At 43.2% G+C, this 19,274-nt stretch overlaps 1 protein-coding gene across 3 annotated transcripts in view; it reads right to left on the bottom strand.

Moving 5' to 3' along the window:
- Positions 1-19,274, bottom strand: part of KALRN (kalirin RhoGEF kinase) — a 769,081-nt gene that overhangs the window by 319,879 nt on the left and 429,928 nt on the right. For all 3 annotated transcript variants that reach the window (XM_064291948.1, XM_064291977.1, XM_064292015.1), the window contains exons 13-14: positions 17,527-17,701; positions 1,529-1,724 (exon numbers count right to left, since the gene is read on the bottom strand). In XM_064291948.1, coding sequence (XP_064148018.1) covers positions 1,529-1,724; positions 17,527-17,701 — 371 coding nt within the window. The remainder of the gene's footprint in view (positions 1-1,528; positions 1,725-17,526; positions 17,702-19,274) is intronic.

Here is a 19,274-nt window from a genome sequence, read left to right as displayed (position 1 = left end):
TGCTGGTCCAGGGACCAGTTTGAGTAGCAAGGTGCATCAGAATGACCTGGAGAGCTTACAGAAACACGGATTTCTGGGCTCCACCCCAAGAGATTCTGATGTGGTAGGTCCAGGGTGAGCCCTAGAGTTTGCATTTCTAACAAGTTCTCAGGTGATGCTGACGCTGCCGTCTGGGGACAACGCCTGATCTAGTCATTGTCCTATATCATGCCATAGATGTCAGCTCCTGTGATTATCGTGATGAAAAGCAGTGGTTCTCGGCCCTGGCCATGCTGTCTTAATCACCTAAAAAGCATTTTGCTGATGCCCAAGTCTTATCCAGACCAGTGAAATTGGAATATCTGGAGGTGGGGACCGAGCATTGTCATTTTAAAAAGATCCCCAGATAGACTGCAGTGTGGATGGTCCTTCTTGGGGCTGTGCAGTGCACAGTCTGTGCAGCCAGAAGCAAACCTGTGTCTCAGAGGTGCCTGTAGCATGTTCAGAACACAAAAACTCAAGGAAAGATGATGCTGACAAAAGTGAACAGAAACACCTAGGCTGTCACTCCTAATTGTTTCTCCACTTAGAAGTTAAGTTCCTTTGAATCCTTTGAGGTCCTCAAAAGAAACATACTACCCTAAAGTTTGGTATGATTGCTAAGGTCCACCTGATGATCTTATGATTCTAAATATCCTTCATGATCAACAGTGACATGGACCAACAGAGTTTTAGGGAGTTGATGGCCTAAGACCCTGTCTGCCTTGTCCTGGAGGAGAGGGAACCTGTACTTAGGGTAAAATCAGGGTGGGAGGGCAATGAGTGTGGTATGGGTGACAGGAGGCCTGGTTTCTAGCTCTCCTGGGCTCTGCAACAGTCTCTAGCTTCAGTTGGACTTGGGGGTCTCCAAGGTGAGTGGCAGGTATAACGGTAATGGCTCAAATATATGTTGGCCAGATATTGAATGAATCCCAAGCAGGAAAAGGAGTCAAAACCGAGTAACTCAACCATATTTTTTGAGAGGTTATAAAATTATATGACCTTGCCATAAATTTTTATCAGCATTTCTTATACTTACCCACAGACTAGTGATAAAAAACAGGACTTTGAGAGGAATGAACTGGAGACAAGGAGGGTAGGACTTGGTGGGGGAAGCTGTGGGCGGGGGAGGGGGGAGACACATCTGCATATTTGAATACTGTTCCCGTGAATGTCTGCTACTGGTGCCAACCTGGCTTGTTCTCCCAGGCCACCATCCTTATAATTTGTGCAAATGTCCATCACTGGGTCTCCCATTCTCTCTGCAGCACCAGGAGACGCTGGTCCTATTCCCATCTTTACAACATGGAGCCTACCCAACCAATATTGGACAAGTGATTTTAGCTCTCATGGCTTCCCTTTCATTTTCTTTAAAACGGGAGTAAAAAATCTCTTTCTCCTGTAGGAATAAAGTAAATTCACAGAGTGGAAATGCTCGTTACAGGCAAGCTGCTATTCTCATTCCCATCACCTCCCCAGCCAGGAGAATGACAGAGGTCCCATCTCCTACCTGAGGCCTGGACCTCCATGATATACTGGTGCAGATCCTGGCCCTGCTGGATGACCTCAAAGGTCATGTTGTTCATGGCTAGCTTCCTCTCTGTGTGGCGCTGCAGCCGCTGCTCCGCCAGGGTGAGATCCTCTGTGTTGAAGTCATTCATCTGCCGGAGCAAGTCCTCATTCCAGGCATCAAGCTCTGCTGTCACCTGTGAGGGAAGGACCATCAATACAGGCCCCCGGGACTCATGGGTGACTGCAATGTGGAACCTCACTGACTCCAAGCCTTTCTAACTAACCTGCCCCTCCGATCGGTCTCTATTTTCTGTCTCTGACCCTTATGCCATATTTAAGCAACACTGCCATGCACACACTTAGTCATGGCTTTAAAGCTCTCTCCATGTATTCCGATTTCTATAGCACCAGCAAAGGAACAACAGCAGACCTTTCTATGAAGAATTACATTTTATACAATTTTGCACACTCCATCCTATTTGATCCCCAGAAAGGCAGGCAAGTTCATCCTATAGAAGAGGAAGCTGATCCTTACTTGGACAATGCGTGATTTGCCCTAAGTTCATCCTGCTAGCTCTTCTACTGACTGCAAAGACTCTGTGCACCATCCTGCAACTATTGCTCTCAAGGCATTTCATAATTGAACAGGTCCTCAGAAACGAAATATCTAGTCTCTTTTCAAGAGGGAGAAACTGAGGGCTAGAGAAGCCTGGTGAATGGCTAATCAGTTAGTCTTGAACACAATCAATTCAAGTGCCAGTAGACATCAGCCCTAACCCAAACCAGTTGCGGCTGAGTCGATTCTGACTCATGGAGACCCCGTATGTGCAGAATGGAACTGTGCTCCATAAAGGCATCAAGGCTGTGACCTCCATAAGTAGCCTGCCAGGCCTTTCTTCTGAGGCACCTCTAGGTGAGTCTGAACTGCCAACTTTATGGTTAGTAGTCGAGTGCTTAACTCTTTTCTCTACCCAGGGATGTGAGTCCCGTTCCCATGTTCTATTGCACAGGATTCTCTCTTTATCACGAAGGCCGATGCCTGGGAATGGTGATTGAACAGGGTGTAAATGGATAGCATACCTCTAGAAATCCCAGCAGATCATAATCTATTGAAAGGCATTATTGATTCTCGTGATGACCGAAGCATGGAAAGAATGGAAACAGTGCCCTAAGATGAATTTGCTGTGTTCGTTGCTCTACATCTTAATTCACATAACCTCCCCCAGTCTACTCTCAGTTCACTGCAAAGAGAGACTGCCTTTCAATCTGCAGTCATCCAGAGTGGGAACTCAGAAGTACTTACAAACCGGATAATGATTCCATCTGGTATCTTGTTCAAAATTAAAACTCGTGTAGTTTTCAGATCTGTTATCTCATGCTACCCTGACAATAAGCCTGTGAAGGTGGATGATAGCATGGGCGTGGCCATCCTCTTCAAGAAGAGGTCACGTGGCTACAGAGTGGCTGGGGCAGCCGATACACACATCCCAGAGCCCTAGCTTATGGATTATCATGATGCCAGATCTCATCCCGGCTGGCATGTCAGACGGCCTTCCCAGTTACCCAACACTGCTGCTCCAGGAGCACCAGGGGATGAAGGGTAGGAGAAGACCAGCCTGAGGCAGCTGGGAGCTGGCATTCTTAGGTCCTGTGTGGGGGCCATTCAGGCTGGGACGGGAAAGACAAGCTGTACTTCACAAGGGGCTGCTGTCTGCAGCACAAGACTCCATTTTTTGTTGAACAGTAAGAACTTTCTCCAAGCACAGCATAAACAGATGAAAGTGTAGCATCTATCTTTGAAGCAGAAGTGGGAGAACTGTAAAAAGAGCACCCTCAGTGGCCTGGGTTCCCACCTCATGCCCCCATATCCTCTCAGGTCAGCTCGTAGGGATCCACTGAGCTCAGCCGAAACAGCCAATATCTACTTATTGTGGAGAGTCCCTGGGGGATCTGGGAGCCAGTGGGTTGGCAGGAAAAACAGGCTTTTGTTGTGGCCACATCTTTTGAAAGTACTTCATTCTCTAACTTAGAGAAAGGAGGCAAACTGAGGAGAATAAGAGAAGTAACAGTAATTCGTCTTTATAGGACTAGTCCTATAAAAACATACTTCCTTCCTGTATTTTTTAAAATGAAGTATAAAGTACACAGGTTTTAAGTGTTCAGTTCTGAGTTTTGACAATTTTATACACCTGTGTAACCACCACCCACAATGAAATATAGAACTTTTCCATCACCCCAGAAGTCCACTTATGTCCCTTGTCAATCTACTGCTGACCCCTGCCTTGCAGGCAACCACTTTCTGACTTCTATTACCACAGAACTTTGTTTTGCCTGTTTTGGATTTCATACAAATGAAATTATACAGAATGCATTGTTTTATGTCTGGCTTCTTCTGTTCAACATGCTGTATTTAAGACTCACCCACGTTGTCGTGTGTATCAGTAGCTCATTCCTCGTTACTGCTGAGTAGTGTTCCATTACACATATCTACTGTAATTTGTTTATCCATTCTCCCACTGATGGGCTTCTGGCTTGTTTCCAGTGTTTGGCTATTACGAATAAGGCTTCTGTGAAAGCCCTTGTATGTGTCTTTCTGTGGACATAGGTTTTTGTTTATGTGGGAGTGGAATTGCAGGACCCCAGGGTAGATTTTAACTTTATATGAAGCTGTCCAAGAGAGTTCTTCAAAGCAATGATCATATTTCACATCCCCAAAAGCAACATAGGGAAGTTCTAGTTGCTCTACAGCCTTGCCATCATTTGGTGCTGTCAGTCTATTTCATCGTTGCCAGGCTAGTGGGGATGAGTGATATCTTATTATGGTTTTACGTTGTATTTCCCCAGTGACTAATGATGTTGAGTACATTTTCATGTGCTTATTGGCTATTTGAAAACCCTGGTGGCATAGTGGTTAAGACCTACAGCTGCTAACCAAAAGGTTGGCAGTTCGAATCCACCAGTGCTCCTTGGAAACTCTATGGGACAGTCCTACTCTGCCCTATAGGGTCGCTATGAGTCAGAATCAACTCTACGGCAACGGGGTTTTGTTTTTTTTTTATTGGATATTTGTATAGCTACTTCTGTGAAGCGTCTTTTCAAGTCTTTTGCCCTTTTTTTTTTTTTAAAGTGGCTTAATTATCTTTTGGTTGTAGATTAGTGTGGATGCAAGCCCTCTACCAGGTATGATATTACAAATAGCCAAAACCACAATTTTTTAGTCAATTTCCTTGCCTGCAACTTAAGGGAAATTACAATAAAACTAAGGTGACAAGCATGAAAGGAAGAGTTTGCCTTCATTTCTGTTTTATGTTTTTGTTTTGTTCCCATGAAACTGAGGCTATAAGGTCCTGTGGGTCTGTCTGCAGCAGAAGATCCCAGAGGTGTCCCAAGGCCAGGAATCCGCAAAGTGTCAAGGGAAGTGTTAGGGGTCCTGGAGAGAAGGAGCAGAGTAAGGCTGAAGAGTTTTAGTTGGAAGGGTGAGGCTCCGGGGTCTGGTATCTTGGGAATTTGAATCTAAACTGAATGCGAAATATGTCCAGGATTCTATATTCTTCTCTTCCCCCTTTCCTACTTTCCTTCACTCTCACCACCTGGTGCCAACATGCTGAGAAGCCCAAGTTTGTGTGACACTGTAAATTGACAGAGCTGTGCCAAAAGAAAGAGCATTGTAGGGGCTACTCAACAGACTAGACTCGTTCCTCAGGCTGCCCTCCCCTGGGTCTAAATGCTCTTTATTGCCTGTGTCTGGCTTTCCCTTCCTGTTCCCCCATATCACTGGTGTCCAGAGCCTGTAATTAGTCTGATTTGTGTGTTCTTAATGTTTTCCTGGAGTTTCTTTCCTGGGTATTTTCTGTTTCCTCAGGGAACTTTCTTTCATTGCATTTCTCCTCTCTACCTTTTTTTAGGGGTACAAGGCTGGCACACAGCAGGGCTCATTTATTTCAAAGGAAAATCTTTGTTTTCAGACCTGAAGCTTACCTTAACTGCTGGTGAACCAACTCGCTTTCCAGCCTTAGCTCACGTGTTTCTGTTCCATGAACTCAGTCAGCCAGTTTACTCACTGACTTTGTGGGTTAGCTCTGTCCTCTCCAGCCTCTTTCCCTGGTCCCCAACCCAGGACCCAGTGCCGTTGAGTTGATTCCGACTCATAGCGACCCTATACCCCAATGCCCTGAAATGCCCTTGACCCTCTTCTCAGTCTGGTCAAGTCCCGACCACCTTCCAAGTAAACCCTTTTGCATGAAGAGCTTCACAACAACCAGGAGCAGATTATCCAATATGCAAAGTAAGCACAGTGCTTATCTTGCTTGCCAAATCATCCATACAAAAAAAAACCAAAAAAACCCAAACCCATTGCCGTGGAGTTAATTCTGACTCAAAGTGTCCTTACAGTACAGAGTAGAACTGCCCCATAGCAGCTGGTGGTTATAAACTGCAGACCTTTTGGTTAGCAGCCGAGCTCTTAACCTCTGTGCCACCAGGGCTCCAGGTCATCTATAGTGAACAATTTCACATTTTTCACCACATCAAAAATTCTGTGTCTAGGGATGGCTGGCTTCTTTCTCTCTCCTAACTCCACAGCACCACTCCACAGAATCAAAGCCTCTTTTCAAATTTACAGTCCCTGACAGGGACAAATTACCACTTACTGGGTAATGTGACCCTGATGACAACCCCCAGGCCCATATATTTTTCTCTGGCCTATCTATCACTTAGCATGGGACATGGGTTAGTTTGCTAATATAGAGACAAGGCTGTGAAAAGAAAAACCTTCACCAAGTGATTTAACTCCACTGGGTAAAGAAGTCTGGAAAGAATTTGTTCAGGGAAGAAACTAGGGCCTGCACCAAATGAATGAATGATGAACCTACAGGGCGTTCAGCTTTCAATCAACCTATTTTGCTTTTGCCTTTCTCTCAACTAGCTCCATCTCAGCTCCTGGTCTGCTCAGTTCCTCGCTTGGCTCCAGTGGCCTGTATCTCCCTCACTCTCCTGAGTTAATTAGTGTTGGGATATGATGATCTCTTTGAGAAATACCTTGGCTACATTTCTGTTCTAACAATTGTCTACTCTAAAGACACAGCCATAAGGGAAATCAGAAAAGGAGCTGAAAAATTTAGAAAGGGTAGGAAGCATTGAGAAATAGGAAGGCTTCAGCTCTTTTAAAAAAGAAGCCCAAGACTTTCCTGCGAGACGAAATTTACCCAATCCAGTGTTTTGCTGCCAAAAACTGACCCGACAAACTTGGCTAAGCAGCCACCTTGGGCCCTATCCTCAGACAGCTCTCTGTTGGCTCCTCCCATTTTCTGGGTCTTCCCCAGTATTTAGGCATAGAGAAAATGTTAAATCCTCACAAATGTTTTACTCTGTAATTTGCCTGAATCACTCGCCCCTTTTCATTCAACTTGTATTGACCTTCTTATGGTCTATTCCCATCAACTTAGCTTCTTATTATCACCCGCAAAGTTGGAAATCTCACTCCGTAGGAGACCCTGGGAGGCACAAATGGTTAAGTGCTCAACTAGTAACCAAACGGTTGACAGTTTGAACCTGCTCAGAGGCGCCTAGGAAGTCAGGCCTGGCAATCAGCTTCTGAAAGGTCACAACCTTGAAAACCCTATGAAGCAATTCTACTTTTTCCACGAGTTCACTGTGAGTTGGAACAGACTTGAAGGCAACAAACAACAGTCCTTTCCTTCAGATGATTTGTTTTCTTCAGATAATTTCTTGATGCTGATGATGATTATGCAGATAATGACCATGATGAAGATGATGGTATGGTTGAAGAAGGCTATATTTTACCTCATACTGTGCATTTATTATGGAATAGGCAGTATGTTACGCATTTGACTCTTATTTAATCCTCCTGACGATGCTAAAAAGACGGTCAGGCAGAGAGAAGTCACTTTCCCCATAGTCTCAGAGTAGGCGAATGGCAGAGCTCAGCATTCAATCACAAAGTCCAATGTTCTTAACCACAGTGTTACATCAAGATGGCTGTCCCCAGAATTGATTTCTGAGATATCCTTCCCTTTATTATTCTCATTTCAGAGAAGTGTGTGTTTTATCCTTCCTCTCATTTTCTTCTTCTTCAAGAAAACTACGACAACTCAGTTTTCTTTATTTCACAAGAACTTTTCAAATTGATCATGTGTTCTTTGAACAGCTAGATAAATTATATGTGTTTTCGATGTCCTTTTATAAATGCCAACATAATTTAACCTTGTAAGAAAACACACTGCCTTCCCCCAATAGGATATATTTTTTAACGAGTCTGGTATTTCTATCTTTTTTAAAAAATTGACTCTGCCAGATTGCTCAGTATAGAGGTAATAATAATCTATCTAGAATTCTTTGGCTCTCCAGGGACTTTCCTTACAAACAGGGACACATCTGCAATCCAGTTTGGGGTATGAACAGAGGGACTGACGCTGCAGCAAACAGAAGTGTAACCTGGCCCCTGTGGGTTCTATGACTTATGGCAACAGCAATTCTCTGGTTCCCTCAGCTTTGCTCGGAAGGAACTCTCAGCGATCTCCTAACACAACTCAGTAGCAAATTCGTAGAGAAACAACAGGGGAAGGTAAGATGGGATGTTTATTGCTTAAAATTTGAAAGCAAATATATATAAGAAATGAAAACATACCACGAATAATAATAGTAACAACCACAAAAATAGACCAGTTGCTGTTGAGCTAATTCTGACTTACGACAACCCATGTGCTATAGAGAAGAAATGTGCTCCATTGGGTTTGCATGGCAGATCACTAGGTTCTTCTTCCAAGGCACCTCTGGGTGGGTTCAAACTGCCAATCTTTTGGTTGGCAGCTAAGGGCATAACTATTTGTGCCACCCAGAGATTCCAACAGTAATGATAGCAACAATAGTAATAATAAATAGTAACATTACCAACTACTGTATCGAGTGCTTCGCTTTGCTAATAATATCTTATGTGGCAACTCCTTAGGCCTTCACAACAGCCCTATGGGCTACGAATCATTATTCTCATCCCCATTTCTCAGATGAGAAGGCTGAGGCTTCCAAAGATTAAATAACTTGCTTAAGGTCACATAATTAGTAAAGCTGGTGAGACAGGTTCCCAACCTAGGCAGTCTAAATCAAAATACTGCACACTTGATCACTGTATTATGTTGTTGTTGTGTGCTGTCGGGTCAATTCTGACGCAGAGCAAAACTTTAGGACAGAGTAGGACTGCCCTATAGGGTTTCCTAGGTTGTAATCTTTACAGGAGCAGAGTGCTAGGTCTTTTCTTCCACAGAGCCTCTGCGTGGGTTTGAATTGTTAACCTTTCAGTTAGCAGCCGAGCACTTAACCATTGCACCACCAGGGCTCCCTTCACTGCACTATATTACCTCTTAACAAATGGTGTTTATAGATATCAATCAGCACTATGTTATGAAAAGCCCTGGTGGTACAGTGGTCGAGACTTTGGCTGCTAACCAAAAGGGTGGCCATTTGAATCCACCAGCCATTCCTTGGAAACCCTACGGAGCAGTTCTACTCTGTCCTATTGGGTTGCTATGAGTTGGAATTGACTTGACGACAGTGGGTTTAGTTTTGGTTTGGTTATCCACGTTACATATATCAAGGTCCAATCCCATTCCAGCTAACGGGGGGAGGGAGGGTCCGGGACATTTAACTGCAATGAGGTGCTACTAAAATGCATAGGCTGCTGATTGCAAAATGGTATCTTCCTATTTTATGATGCCATCATTTTTAGTAACATGAGAAAAGTGAAAGCTGAATATTCTCCACTGACCTACAAATGCTAGATGACAGGGAAAGACACGCTGCCGCTGAAGAGACAGACTTGTTGTATGTAAGAGTTATTTTATCATGATGGATTTGTGTGTTGATATAGGTTACCACTGTGAAAATAAATTATCACAGCCATTTACTCTTCTTGTCTAGTCTCATACTAAGTTCTTTTCTGTTACTCAGTTTATAAGATGACGAGGTTAGTGAATTCTAAAAGAGATTATTTTAAAAATAGCATAGCATTTCCCTCTATCTTAGAAATACATATTATCTGTCTGAAGAGTTAATATATTTATTTAAGAGGTAGGTAAAGACCTTTGGGGATATCTCTAGAATTGTCCAGTAAATCAGCGAGACTTGACAATAGAGAAATCTACTCAGTCATTTCTAGGTTTTGGTAAAATAATATTTAAATAAAAAAAAGTTGCAAAATACTGTAATTGATATATTTCAATGCTCAATGACCTAATTTCCATCCCAATTGGATAATTTGGGTAACTGAGTCATTCTTCTGGCCAATGGCATGTTATTTTCTGCACTGTCACCATGATTAAAATAGGGGCCTTTGATATAATCATGCTTTTGTCCATTACTAGAGTTGGAGGGGATCTTATTTTGTCCATACCTTTTGCCATCTTAATCAATCTGAGACTTGAGGAAATCTGTTTACAAAGGAACTCTACTGCTGACGAGCTCCTACAACAGAATGAACTCATTTGTTCTGGTACCTACCAAGGCTTGAGTGCCTGGAATGTAGAAGCTTGATGCCCTGTGCCCTATCTTACATACAGCTCCTTCTTCTCCATCCTTACCAGAAACCAGGAGTGCCCAGCATTTGAACCTTGATAATGTCACCTGAGTTTAGGTCCATAGCCCTGGTCCTATCCCATTACAGTGGGATTTCTAGAAACGTAGTGAAAACAGGTATCTTGCCAGAATACTAAAGCTGTGTAAGTATCCTGATTTAAAAAAGGAACGAAGGAAGGAGGAAGACAGGAAGGGAGGAGAGAAAGGAGGGAGGGACAGAAGCAGGAGAGGTAGAGAGAGATGGCAGGACAGACCTCCCAATGATTCTGAAATTAATTTAACAAAAAGTCTAGAAGACATTATCAAATAAGTATTTGGTAAGGATTTTGGTCTACTTTGTTGTACTTATTCTGCATTTCCTGTCCAAAGGATCTGAGGTGTAATTTGAAAATGCTGCAGTGATCACTAGGAATCCACGAAGATTCATCTCAAACATCTCATTTCCTTTCTCGATCCAGTTACTGTAAGGGTGGATTTGAGGCGTGTTACAAACATGGAGAACAGCAAGGCTTTGCAGAGTCTCATACTGTATCGATGAAAGAAAGCGCTGTGATGTTGGGCTAGATGCTGGTGCCCTTAGACCATTCACAGCCAACATACTGGCTATGCTGGCTACCAGTTCTGTGTGGCCCAAAGGAGAACCTCCAGTGAAGTGTCACAGGGCTTTGCCTGACCTGTCCAACATTTCAGTTACAATGTTAGTAATAAATTCGATTTGAATTTATTTTGATAGGCTGAAGAACTAAACCAAAAAAAAAAAAAGAGGGGGGTAAAATTTGAAGGGGAAAAATATAAAAGCCTTTCTTTAAGCTTCAAAAAAAAAAAAAAAGTCCGTGCATTGGAAGCACTTATCTTGAAACAAACCAGGGGCTTTTAAGAGAGCACGAACTTAGACAAGACAGGGGATGAGCCAGGAAAGCCAGTGAAAAGGCTACTATCTCTTGGGCTGCACTGGCAGAGTGCTCGTGTTGGATCATGGGAAATGGTCGCTACAGAATGCTGTGCTATTCACTCCATGCCAAGGGCGATGTATTTCATCGGGGCATGGCTAATTAGAGACCCTTCATCAGAGCTGATCAGAAGGGTTAGGTATCGGGGAAACCATGTCATATTCAGAAAGAGGTAAATAAATTAGGGATATACACCTGAGAAAAGAGCTAACAGACAGAGAGGAGAAATAATCACAGAATTTTTCAAAAAAGAAGGGACTGAAAAAAATAGCTTATATAATCTCACCATTTTGCAGATAAGGAAAAAGAGGTTTATGATAACCATTTTCAATTATTTTTAAGGCTGCCAAATAAAAGAGGGAGCAGATTTGTTCTGTCCCAGAGAGAAGAACTAGGACCAAAGTGTGGAAGGGTAGAGATTCTGGTTCGACACAGTGAAATCCTGAGCTCCCTCCTCTCATCCCACCCCCATCCCGCCCCCACTTCTGGGCTCTGGACATATTCTGTTAGAGGCTGGATGGCATGTGTCTTAGTCATCTAGCGCTGCTGTAACAGAAATACCACAAGTGGGTGGCTTTAACAAACAAGGATTTATTCTCTCACAGTCTAGGAGGCTAGGAGTCCCAGCTTAGGGTGCCAGCCCCAGAGGAAGGCTTTTTCTCTCTGTCAGCTCTGGGGGAAGGTCCTTCTCATTAATCTTCCCCTCGTCTAGGAGCTTCTCAGTGCAGGGATGCCGGGTCCAAAGGACACATTCTGCTCCCAGTGCTTCTTTCTTGGTGGTATGAAGTCCCTCTCCTCTTTGCTGGGTTCTCTCTTTTATATCTTAAAAGAGACTGATTCAACATACAACCTAATCCTGTAGATTGAGTCCTGCCTCTCATCCTGCCTCACCGTAGAGTTAGGATTTGCAACACATAGGAAAATGGCATCAGATGACAAAATAGTGGACAATGACGCAATACTGGGAATCACGGCCTAGCCAAGTTGGCACATATTTTGGGGAGACAGAATTCAAAGAGTTCAATTCGTAACAGCAACCTCCAGGGACGCAAAATCCTGACTGCCAACTTTTACCTCTCCTGCTGGTATAATCTCACTGGGCAACTTGCACAGGCAGTCTGACTGGGCTAAGTGTACCCCCCACCACCACCACCACCCCAAACACCTCAGTGGTCTCCTCGGCGTCCTGTGAGCACCTGTCATAGAACCTCCACACGGTATGATGTTTCTCTGCAACGAACCCCCTTAGAGCAATATCTACCATCACTTAAGGTACACAGTAGGTGCTCACTAAATATCTGAGTTGAATTTCTATACAAGATGAAAGGCTGAAATGAATGACTTCTGAATATAAAATGCTAAGAGTTTCCACATACCACCAGTTAAAGACTGGAGACCACCAATAGTAACCACCAGCTTTATCTTCTCCAGGCTGAGCTTTCCTCCTTGAAGGCCATTTCCTCCCAGCCTTAGCCTGACTCCAACTCATCCTAATGTGAACCTCATAGATTTATAGTTGGATATTCCATTCCTTAAAAAAACAAAAACCCAAACCCGTTGCCATCAAGTCAATTCCAACTCATAGCAACCTTATACGAAAGAGGAGAGCTGCCCCATAGGGTTTCCAAGGAAGGGCTGGTGGATTCGAACTGCTGACCTTTTGGTTAGTAGCTTGAACTCTTAACCAATTCCTTACTCAGCTTAATTACTCAGATTAGTTTTCAGGTGAATTGTGCAAACTTTGATTGTAACTGTAAGAGTTAAGGGATTTAAAAGAAAGGCCATAAGTACGGCCCATATTTTTCAGAAAATCTCATTTATGGAGTATCTTTTGGTGTTTATACCAAGACGGCTATGGCCACTTCAATAACCAAGATTATGCATTGATTATAGAGAGGAAAATTCTCTTTATGTAAATATACATATAAGTGTGCACATATATGTGTGTTATACATATACATATTTCATCAAATCAAAAAAGAAATTTTCACTAGACTTCCCCTGAGTCAAAATCAACTTGACAGTAACTGGAAAAAAAAAGTGCTCTTACTGGTGGACTGGTGCTAGTGTTTCCCTCTGATTACATGGCAGATGGCGCCAGCTGTGGGAGGAGAGCCCTCGGGACGGCAGGAGCTCCCCACTGTAGAGGCTGACTGAGGCTCATTTGTTCAATGGCTTTCAGCATATTTCAAATTAGTGCTCTTTTCATGTGCCCAGTGAAACGGATTTATTATTGAGTTTTTACTAACCTAACCTTCAAGAAGCCCTGGTGGTGCAATGGTTAAAGCGCTTGGCTGCTAACCGAAGGGTCAGCAGTTGGAACCCACCAGCTGCTCTGCAGGAGAAGGATGTGGCCGTCTGCTTCCGTAACGATTCCAGCCTTGGAAACCCTATGGGGCAGTTCTACTCTGTCCTATAGGTTCACTATGGGTCGAAATTGACTTGACAGCAACAGGTTTGGTTTTTTGGTTTAACCTTCACAGAAGGACGTGTGGCTTAACAAGATTCCTGAAAAGCAATTGCAGCGTGAATATAATACTAATCATGAAAGCACTGGGAAGAGAAAAGGGCGTGGACACTTCTACTCTGAGCTGTTGACCACGTTACGGAATAAAAAAACGCGCACAATCTAAGCAGATCTGCCAAAAAAGAATCCAAAAAAATAACTGGAATTTTTTAAGACTACTGTTGGAGGACATGGAGCCACAACTGTATTGAAAAAACCTAAACATCACCCTAAGGGCATGTTGAGTTTTGAGATTATTAACCAGTGACAGGAGAAAATGTAGATCATTCATAAACAAACATATCTGCATATGTAGGCGTTCCAAGTTCAAAAATATTTTACTGATAGTGTCTGCAACCCGAAACTGGTCTATTCTTGCTTCTAAAATATTTTTTCTTTCTTTCTGGTTATTCCAATTCATTGTAGAAAACTTAGAAATGCAATGTGGTATTGAAAAAACAAAAAAAATCACCCATGTTCTTACTACCGCAAAATAAACATTATTAGCATTTAGTAAAGGGTCTCTTCACTCATAAGCAGTTCGTATACAATGTCTTTCATAGAAGGAGGCTGAACCAAGAGGAAAGAAACTTTGTAGACTATCACAGTTCACTGTGGACCACTTTGTCTACTCTCTGTGGAACGGAGGAAGGTATGTCAGGAATGCAGTCTTGGTTTTCAACATCCTGCCTAACCAATTTTGTGTAAGTTTCACTCTCAGGGAAGGTGCCCACGTTATACTGTGGAGCCATAAACACCATTTTATTTGAGTGAAAGGAGGCTGGTGCAGCAACTCTTAACTCATGTGTTATCTTCATTTTTAAACTGATTAGCCCATCCCAGCCATCAGTGATACGGTTAAGGAGCCGTGCTTAGATTCCCCAAATCTCAGGATAGCAAGCCTGCTCTGGTTTTCAGTAATGCACAGGAATTTGGAGAATGTCTACCAAATGCCTTCTTTCAGTAAAGGAAACCACAACTGTAGCCCTGCAATCATAACCCACCCTGGCTTATGTCAGCTCTGACTTGCCTCTCATTATAGAAAGCACCCTCAGTTTCACACTCTGAAGCTTCTGTGGAAGTTTGCTCTTCGTCCTCACATTTAAACAGTGGTTGGTATTTGAAAGAATCCCAACACGCTCAAAAACCACTCTGACGATCTGACTTGAAGCAGAGATTTTCTGTGGATATGGCAGGATTTCAATTTCTAAGACTAAAGGCAGAATTTTTCCTAAGCTTGGGGCTACCCCTCCAGATGAGGAACAAGGCCTCTTCTAAAACCTGGATGTCATTGCCTAAAAGAGGACGCAGAACCGAGCGTTTCTATTTCCTTTGCTTCAGTAGAGTCGAGCCCCACGCCGTTTCACCGCTTCTGCCGAGGTGTCCGCTGCACACCAAGTTGTCTGAGCTGTCCATTACTCAGGGTCGGGAGGAGGAGTTTCATACATGCGAAGGCTGAAGAATGCAAGTGCTACGATTTAAACATTACGATCCTCTACGGCTGCATTTAAACAGGATCTGATTTTAAACTACTTGATCTACACTTACCTTTCTGTAAGGACACCTTCCCCCTATGCTTTGGATTGTTTTGAAGGGACAAAAATGGATTTGCCCAGAATCACTGCAGGTGGAACACGCCCTAGTGATGCCCCCAGCTGTGGCAGGGGTGTAATCCATGGAACTAAACCAGCAACCCTAACCTCAACTATGCCATCTAATGAAATAAAGCTGAAACATGCAAATCTTTGTATGGTTTCTCTCCCCTTAAGCATTTTATTGATGTGGACTTGGAATGACAGAAGAGTAAATAAAGAATATAACAACAAAACCACCACACCTGCTAACATAATTCCCCGCATGGATATATTTACTCCCAGTGGGCAAACTAGAGCAGAGGATGAACACGGGGCTGTCTGGGGCCTGGACCACTATAATCAAATGCAACCTCTTTTTATTTTTGTGTCTCACTGGCAATTACCAAAGAATAATAACTTCTACCCTGTCTCTTTCCTCTATTTATTACCCTTGTTGCCCCACCTTTAGTAAGTTCACTAGACTCACTCTCCCCTGCATGCCAATATCTTTATTTCCCCTCTGGCATTTTAATTGTTTTTTCAATATGTTTTAATACTACTTGCCATCTGAAACCCTTCTGAGGGCAGATTAAAAATAAATTATAAATAAAATCACCTAAAGTTATAGGAATCATTTGGAAGGATAATTGAGATCTAGATTTAAAGACATCTTTTCCTTTGTTCCAGAAACTGTCTAGTAAGCACCCTTTTGAGCATGAAATCTTTAAGCAACAGATTACAATGGCTCCCTGGGAGGCAGGGGTAGAGGTGTGTTTGTAACAGGAGAAAGATCATATGGGATTAGGAGACAGGAAGATGACGACCTTTAGGATTGCTTTTATTTTACATTTCAGATTCTCAATATAAACACTTTTGGTTCTAGGATTGAAGGAAAGGGCAGCTGTTTTCAGGATAGTTCTCTACTCCTGAGTTTTCTCAGAGGATTGGGACATTGGGGCTTTCAACATTTTTTAAAAACAGATATTGTTGGAAAGATCAGTCCCCAGAGACTCAGAAGCCCCAACTCTATGAAGACGGTTGGAATGCAAGACAAGGTTAAAAAGAAATGGTGGATGGACAATCGGCCAGGAGCAAAGAGAAGGCAATGCCTTCAATTTAACCTTAACCAGCCCTGAAAAGACAAAATGCCTTGGTGTTGGATACGCTTCATGTCCTATAAACCCTGCTGGTCTAGCATTACTTCTTCAAAGCAAAAAATAATAGAAGGTGTATATTATGTGGGAGCCAGCATTATTAGTTGGTATTACAAAGGGGACATAAAGGTAACAGAACACTCATTTCTTACCTTCCAAAAATGAACTGAAGAGCCCGTGAAATGGATCAACAAATGGTCTTAGCACAGGCTTAACTTTCTTAATAAGCAGAAAGCAAACTGAGAAACCCATTTTCCTTCCTTTACTCCTGACTTCCTGGTTGCTGTGCGATGTCACCTAAGCCCTGATCTATATAGAGGCAGTCCCCGGGTTACAAACATTCCGACTTACAGACAACTTGCGTTTGCCCTTTAGAGTTATGTACCCTTGCTCTCACTTTCAAACGACTGAACCAATCCCTACTCACAACAAATTCTTCATCATGATCACTTTCACTTGCTGCACTTGCAGCTTTTAAATCACTGAAAAGGCTTCGAGCCTTTTCTTGCATTCGTGAGGCTAAATAAGAACTGTATGTACCTGTTCCGACTTACCTACAAATTCTACTTAAAAACACCGTTAGGAACTGATCTCGTTCATAACCCAGGGACTGCCTGTATTCCTCAGCTGACGAGGCGGCCTGGTTTGAACAACTATCTACTCAGGAAGCTATAGAACTCCATGACTCTACCTCACCAAACAGCCAACTCGATGGTCTTTCAGGAACCAAAGTACCAAATAAGAGTCCAATGAAGTGTGATAAAAACCTTCTCGATGAAGTAATCACCAGACAGAAGGCAAAAGAGAAGGCTCTGCCTGGCAGTAGGGGCCAGAGGAACAAGAAGGATTATAACACAATTGTATCTGAATTTGTCGATTTCTAAAATGCACCCCTGACGCCTATCGGTTACCAATTGCTGTTCCGACCCATGGTGACCGTGTGTCAGAGTAGAACTGTGCTCCATAGGGTTTTAAATGGCTGATTTTGTTGGAAGTAAATCACCAGGCTTTTCTTTCTAGGCACCTCTGGATGGATTGAAACTTCCAACCTATTGGTTAGCAGCCAAGAATGTTAACCATTTGCAGCACCTTGATGCATACTCCCCTCTAACTCCTTAGGCGACTGCCCCATTCCTGGCATGGTGCCCTTGGCCAAAAAGCAGACCACTCCGTAGCCTCCCCAGCGCTCCCCTTGGCGCCCCCCAGCCCTACCCCTCCACCTCTACCTCAATGGTGTACTGCTCAAAGATGCGCAGCTGCAGGAAGATGTCCAGCTTAATCTTCCGCTCGTGGAACAGCTCCTCCATCTGCACCTGGGCATCGTCCAGCTGCTGGAGGACCGACTCGATGTGGCTGATGGAGCTACTGTGGGGCGTCTTGTTGTTGGACACAGCTGAGTCCCTGTGGCACCGTGGAGAGAAAAGAAGGGAGGGAGGGGCCTTGTCATGTTAGAAATGACAGAGGAAGAGGGGGCTTTCAGTGTCTGATTAAGGCGAATGAGAGTCAGCTGAGTCATTCAATCAACAGGCATTTATCAAACTCCTATTGTGAGCCTGGCACTATCTGCTAAACGGGTGAACCAAAGATATATGCATCTTCCTTTGGGTTCACAGCAGCATATTTCCAAAACCAGCTGTTCTATTCCTCAGACAGAACTGTGAACCCAAACTCAAATCCATCACTGTTGAGTCCATTCCGACTCACAGTGACCCTATAGGACAGAGTTGAACTGCTCCATAGGACTTCCAAGGAGCAGCTGGTGGATTCCAACTGCTGGTCTTTGGTTAGCAGCCAACTCTGGTGTCACCAGGGCTCCAGAACTGTGAAAAGGATTAAATAAATAATATATAGGAAAAGATTCTAAAAGGCATAACATATTAGAGAAATGGGATGGTTCCATGCATACGTACAGTCTTAATATACTCATGCATACACATATCACAATACATATGGGGAGACGAATGAAAGGCACATAAAAAATAAACCTTCCTAGCTTATCTCACAGGATTGTTGTTAAAATGAGATAGGATCATGGCTGCCAAAATTCATCATACACTTTGCAACGTATGCAAAAGTTATGGACTGGTGTTAAAGTTTTAAGCTAGTTAGGAAGGCACTGGGTCTGGACTCTGCAAACTGGATTAAGTCTCAGTTCTGACACGCTTTGGCTGGTGGCCTTAGGAAGTTACCTCTCTGAGCCCCAGTTTCCTCACCTGTAAAATGGACTGAATAACCTTGCCCTTCTCACTCCACAGGTTACCACCAAATGAGACAGCGCGTGTGAAAGTGCTCTGTGACCAGTAACACGCTATATGAGTGGTTATCAATTCTGAAAGGTTACAAATGAAATTTCAAGTGCCATTTGGGGCACAGAGTCAAAGCTAGGTCACAGCAGACTGGGACAACAAACAAAGGTTTCCAAGGTTAGTTTTGATTTGGGGTTTGAAGAAAAGAATGAACACAGGCAAGATGGGAGGGGGTGTACTTTCTGAGCAGAGAGAATCTGTATAAAAATAGTGGTGGGAGGTGATCCATTGTAGAAGAGAAATGAGGGATAAATGGATTGACCTGCTCAGAGAAGTGAGGTGGTGCTGAGACCCGCGAAGAGATAATTATGGTAGGAACACCACTGAAGTTAAGAAGTTTAGATCCTATAGAGCCTTCGGTAAACTGGAGCCCTAGCACTTAAAATAAACTGGTACATTCGTTATCTTGTGACTTCTTGGTTTCTTTTGCAGTTTAAGGAGTCTGAAGGCAAGGGGAAAATAATTACACTCACTCCTTACTTATGACTATCTCATTATCTGATATTTCATACTTACAACAATAGTAAAAAATCTACCATCCAACTACTTTGGACATTAATGATGTATGTCTGGCAGTAACCCTTTCATGATCAGTGGGACAGCCAGCACCCACCTACATTTTCTGCCTCAAGGGTCCAGAGGGACATAAGTGTCCCACATAATATTTT

This window comes from Loxodonta africana, chromosome 1, assembly GCF_030014295.1.
Source record: "Loxodonta africana isolate mLoxAfr1 chromosome 1, mLoxAfr1.hap2, whole genome shotgun sequence".
NCBI lineage: Eukaryota > Metazoa > Chordata > Mammalia > Proboscidea > Elephantidae > Loxodonta > Loxodonta africana.
The sequence above is the reverse complement of the archived record's forward strand: the minus strand, read 5'-3'. Positions and strand labels throughout refer to the sequence as shown.